The sequence below is a fragment of the Numida meleagris genome, chromosome 3, assembly GCF_002078875.1.
Source record: "Numida meleagris isolate 19003 breed g44 Domestic line chromosome 3, NumMel1.0, whole genome shotgun sequence".
NCBI lineage: Eukaryota > Metazoa > Chordata > Aves > Galliformes > Numididae > Numida > Numida meleagris.
In genome coordinates, this window is record NC_034411.1 from 28967279 (window position 1) to 28973278 (window position 6000).

The 6000-nt window shown below is 35.1% G+C and overlaps 1 protein-coding gene across 3 annotated transcripts in view; it reads left to right on the top strand.

Annotated features, from left to right (window-relative positions):
• The window catches only part of KIF6 (kinesin family member 6), a 147645-nt gene that overhangs the window by 33272 nt on the left and 108373 nt on the right, over nt 1-6000 (top strand). For all 3 annotated transcript variants that reach the window (XM_021392999.1, XM_021393000.1, XM_021392998.1), the window contains exons 7-8: nt 3029-3235; nt 5413-5556. In XM_021392999.1, coding sequence (XP_021248674.1) covers nt 3029-3235; nt 5413-5556 — 351 coding nt within the window. The remainder of the gene's footprint in view (nt 1-3028; nt 3236-5412; nt 5557-6000) is intronic.

Below are 6000 nucleotides of genomic sequence, written 5' to 3' on the forward strand. Positions count from 1 at the left end.
TTAAAGCACAGTAGTACTCTGAAGGAGGACTATTATTAAAATAGTTTAGGATTCTAGCCAATTACTTCCAAATCAGCTTCATTTTACATGATGATTTTTTTTTAGAAGAAAGCAATAGGATATATAATAACCAGTCCAGTAGAACCTACTTTGAATGTGGGAAGTCAAGTTCTGTTTTGCCATAGGTAGTAAATTCCTAATAGTCCAAATATTGCATTGAGCTAGCATCTGGGATTCTGAAGCTTCTGGTGTCCTAAATTGTTTTCTTTAATTCTTTTTTAAACTTCATTTGTCTCTGTTGGGGTTAAACAGGTATTACTAGAAATGTATCTTGAAATGCATGAGTTTTAACTGAACAGTAAAACTTGAAGAATGCTTATTCTGAAGTATGATAATTTCTTCTGCTTTTTGCATAGATTTGGCAGCTTTTCCTCATCTCTTGTGCTTCCAAAGCTAGACTTATACTGATATTTGGTCTGGTTTAGATTTCTCTGCACTACAGTGTGACTTGTGCAATGACTGTAGTGAAGAATGTCCTCAAATTTTAATCCTCCTGAGGATTCTGAGCTGGAAAAATAAAATATCCAATCCTGCTTTGCAGAGCTGTAAATAGTAAAATCATAGCTTTCCTAGTAAAATAAGTAAAACTGGCTCTGATTGTTCATGGAACCAGAATTGTTGTGTAAACTGTATTTTAGCTATTTTTAGGAGAATTTTCTTGCTTTGCAAACTTGAAGGGCTTATTACCTTTCCCTGAACCTGTTTATTTTGGCTCCCATGCTACTGCTCGCTGCCCCTTTGTTTAGCTTTGCCCCTGAGGGCATCATATCATGTAGCTGCACTCTGACGCTCTATACAAGATTATGGAAAAAATCCTTAAAAATCTGGAAGTAGAGCCAGTGATTTGCCTTTATTATTGCAAGATTCCTCATCTGTATAAACTGAATGACCAAAACTCTTCTCGCTCTCTGAGTTTGACCCTGCTAGGAAATACAGCGAAGACTGTAATTTTATTACAGATATTTCACAAATGCTGCAAGCTTAAACTATTCCTGGTCACCATCTACTTGTTCAAGTGCTCTGTGCTACCATTTTCAATTATTCTTGTAGAAGTGCTTTGTACATCTGCACTGTAACTGCATCAGGAAACTGATTCAGGTTAAATGTCTGTGGATACAGGCACTTACTTAGTTTTTTTTAACTGAATTCCCAAAACCAGTTCAGTTGTGCTGGTACCATCGAGGAGCAGCAAGCTGTGCCAGGGCTAGAGACAGGTGCTGGGAAATTGAGCTGGAGCTGATTCAACCAAGAGGTGTCGCTTTTCATATTATTAGGATGTTCAGCTTGCAGTCTTTCTGTTAAGAGCCACTTTTATTAAATTAATGAAAAATCTTCAACATGTGTAGCTGGCAGGCTATTTAAACATCTAGCATGCTTCCAACAATATGTTGGCATATCTGTTCTGAATCCAAAGATATGCCTAGAAAAATAATTACTCCAGAATAACAGGAATAACATAGAGAAAAGAGACTGAATTGTAGAATTTAACCAGGTCTTTTTAGACATTTTTAAAATGACTGTAAATACATATAGATTTAGTTGATAAAATAACATAATTTGTTTTTTTTAGTTTAATTTGCTACCTTTGCTTTTTTCTGCAAGTCAAATATTTTTTCCACAGTAGCAGTGTTGCCATACTTGTAACAGTTTATTTATCGAAATACTACTTGCATGGCAGATATTTAATCTCAGTACATGCGAATATAGTCACAAATGACAAATTTGAGTCATTTATAAAATGAGCATAATAATTGTTTGTTTCTAACAACAGCTTGATGTAACTAAGAGTTGTTAGATACTTAAACATTTTTAAAATGTTGTTGTTAAAAAGATGCATGTGTGATAGTATCTGATCACTTGAAATATAAAGTTAAATATGTGGTGTTGCTTTAAGTTTTCTGTTCTGCATTTCAAATATATTGGGAAAACCGCTGAAGAAAGCAAGAAGTGAGTGTCCAAAAACTGACTAATAATTTCCACATGTCTAGTTAAAGAAGTATGTCTGGAGATATATAAATATGTATTCAAAGCTAAACCTTTTATGAAAATTCTGTTATGCCATGTAAAAATTCTGAGTTGTCCAAGTTAATTTTATTGAAAAAATAATGAAAATTTTAGTCTGAAGTATTACAGAAAATTCTATTCTTAACTACACTTTTTTGTTTGTTTTGCTAGATATCACAGTTAAAATGAGCTAGTTCTGATGATGAGATTGAAAACCAGAAACCAAGTTCTGTAGCCTTTGCACAGAGTATGGAAAAGGAGTCAGCTGCTTGGGAGGAATGTAGAAGTGAAGTCAGAGTGTGCACAGCCTGCTTGGAATCAAATCTGGCAAGGGTGATAAAGGACAAGAAGGTGGTCTTTAAGTCAGTAGCAAAAAGGAGACTAGGGAAAATGCTAATTTATGAATGTTAGGGAAGTTTCATAATCCTGAAAGTTTTATAGAAAAGATTTTTAACAAACAAGCTCAACTGCTTTCTGTATCTCTCAAGATGTGTTCGTTATGTATTTTAGCTTTCAAAGATTTTTAACTTACAAACCTGCTTGAGTGTAAGAAAATTGAGAACAGGAAGGAGGGGAGGGGAGAGTAATTCACAGTGATTCCAAGGAGTAAGGTAACCTCTTAGTGATCAGGAATTATTAAGCTGCTCTCTGATCCATGTGCCCTTTTATAGCACTATTCCTCACTATAGTGAGGCCAGCTGCTTTGTTGATGTCTTCAATGTTAGAGCATCTTGGAAGAAACATAATTGCTTGCTTGTAGCGCAGTCTGTCTCAACTAAAGTTATCCAGGCACTTGACTGGAAAGTGAGTGCTGGGTAAATTCTTTTGGGTGGTTCTTACATGGTTATTATAGGTGAAGTAGCTCATAAATTAGACGATTTCAATTTCCTAATTTTAAAGGTATGGAAAATGACATGGGTATATTAAATAACCATTAAGTACTCTTAATTTCCTTTCATTATAGACACCAATGAATCAAGCCTCAACTCGATCTCACTGCATTTTCACTATTCACATCTCCAGCAAGGAACCTGGATGTCCAACTATCCGACATTCCAAATTACACTTGGTAGACCTTGCTGGATCAGAGCGTGTGGCAAAGACCGGAGTTGGAGGTCATTTATTGACAGAAGCCAAATATATCAACTTATCATTACATTATTTGGAACAGGTAAAGTTCAAACAGCATGAAACACTTTCCTTTACTGCATTTCCAGTGACCAATGTTAAATGTTTTTTAGTCTTGATTCCCATGTTCAGTTGATCAAGACTGTGTATTTGCTGCGGTTGTTTTAAATGTTTGAGTTGATCACTCCTTATCTGAAATAAAATATTTTCATTTAGATAAATCTTAGTAATTAAAACAGAGGCCTACATTAGCCATACAGGCAAGAACAAGTCTCAGATTATTTTTTGCTTAATGTTTCAGTAAAGCCAAGCTATTTGTGTGTGATTGTAACTGCTCTCTGCTGTTATGTTTCATTTAGGATGCAATTTTACAAAAAGTGATGATATCTGATAGCTTTCAGGTTTAACAGATTAATGAGGGCTTAAAGTGATTTATTTCACTCAGTCAAAATGTAACTCTCTGCCTTAAATTATGATTATTTAAATCATCACATTACAGTCCTGGTTCAGTAATATTGTTAAAGTCTCTTGAGGTCAGACCTAACTATTAAAAATAATAATCTTTCTTTAAAACAAGGATAATGAACACTCTTTTAAATCATGTCAGAATAAGGCAATTATTTGGTTATCACATTTTGTTGGCTGTTGGAAGATTGAGGCTGGTTCAGATGCTACATAATGTACACCAGCCTCAGTCACTTGGTTAAAGAGCACAGTTTCCTTATCTTTTATATTTATCCTCCTTTCTTTTCCAGATTCCTTGACTGAACTATAAAATTTATTTAGTGCTTTAGGTGAGGTTTTACCTAAGGGACTTAATGCCAGCATATTCTGAGTTAAGTGACTTTTGCGCATGACAATACAGTGGCTTCAGTGTGATGAGAGATGATTATGTAGGTCTTCAGGACTGTGTGGGAAAGCTCAAATTCTTCCTGAGCTTCAGACTTCGTGCATAAACTTCAGCAGAAAGTGATTTTTTTTCCCTGTAACGTAGTAGCTGTTTTTAACAGAAATAAGGTATCTTCCCTCTGGCTCTTCATCCCATCTTCCCAATTCAAATTGTAATCTCTGTATGGCAGAATCTAAGAGTGTACTTATTAATGTATACTCTACACTATTGTAAATTAGTTTACAAAATGTAAACTAACGCATATCTTACATAATATTATATATATTTCATGTTCCCACCTAATGAGTTGTAGTACACAAGATATTAATATTTGGATCCAGGAATGTGTTTTCAGATTCCTTTACAAGATAATTTTCATATTATCATTGATTCCTCTGAGGACTCCTGGCATAAGATTTATACCAATAAGAAAGTTTAACTTTCTGAGGACTTCTAAGATAAATAAGAGCCAACAAAAACATTTTTACTAAATTTTGTAAAACAACAATTTTCTTAAGTGTTGTATTAAAATATATATATGTATGCTGATGTATAACATCTACTGAAGGGAAAACAACTCCCAGCCATTTAGGGTAGCTTGCACAACTCAAAACTACAGTTTTTCAGTACAGTTCTTGGGCAGCTGTCAGTTCAAATCCTTCATGTTTCAACAGATCATGGGGTAATCTACCTTCTTCTTTAATGATAATTAGTTCCCATAATGTAAACAGCTTAGAATAGAACTTAAGAATATTAGGTGTATCACTTCATTTTTGGCCAGGATGTACATACTAAACTGATTTTTTTTCCAGTGGTACGTTGTAGTAGTGTACTCTTTTACTAGTGTATGTACTTTGCAAGATGTTTTCTTACAAATCATGGAATTGATTGCTCTAAGAAACGTGTTTTAAGATTGTGTCATTTAAAAGCATGCTCCAGCCAATGTTAGGGAAGTTTCTGTGTGAATGCTATTAATATTTTACTTTCTAAGGTTTAAAAAAGAGAGATTTTCAAGTTGTTATGTCTTAGACGAGTCTGTCATTTTCATGTTATGTTCAGTTTCCATATTGCTGAGGGGCTGTAAAGCTAGGATGTAATAAAATTCAACGTTTTTAGGTCCTGTGGTCCAGTGCCTACAAAGATACAGACAATGAAGCTGAAATAAAAGTTGTACCAATAAAATCGGGGTTTTTCAGCTAACTGGGTGCGTAACTGTGATTTTTATTTTATTAGAACTTTCTGTTGCTAAACAGATTTTATTTTCTTCTCTTTCTATGTCAGTTATTAGTAGGCAAATTTAAATGCTTTTTCTATTTCTACTCTTGTTTCAGGTAATAATTGCGCTTGCGGAGAAAAACCGGTCTCACATTCCCTATCGAAACTCTATGATGACCTCAGTGCTAAGAGACAGCCTTGGAGGAAACTGCGTGACTACGATGATAGCAACACTCTCTTTGGACAAAAGAAACATAGAGGTTTGTTATTTCTATGTATATTCAAAGAAAATACTTGCACTTGGAAAAAAAAAAATCCTGATCTTCTGACTTTTATTACAGTTTACAATTCAAATGTGTATGCTTTCATTCTAATCATTAGAAAAAAAAAGTTAACTATTTCCAGGAAATAATTCTGTCAGTGGAAATTTCAGTAATATATAGACAAATCCGTTAGTATTTGTTATTCTTTAAGTAATCTTAAGGAACAGGTGGGAAGGACTTGCACCTAGTAAAGAACAAATTTTATTTAGTAAACGGCTGTTTTTTTAATGAATTAATCTTCGGAGACCGAAGACGCCCGGGGAGCGCCTGATGCGACGGAGGGGGACGTTGGGTGCGATGTCCCCGGGGAGGGGGACGCCCGGGGAGCGCCTGATGCGACGGAGGGGACGTCGGGCGCGACGTCCCCGGGGAGGGGGACGT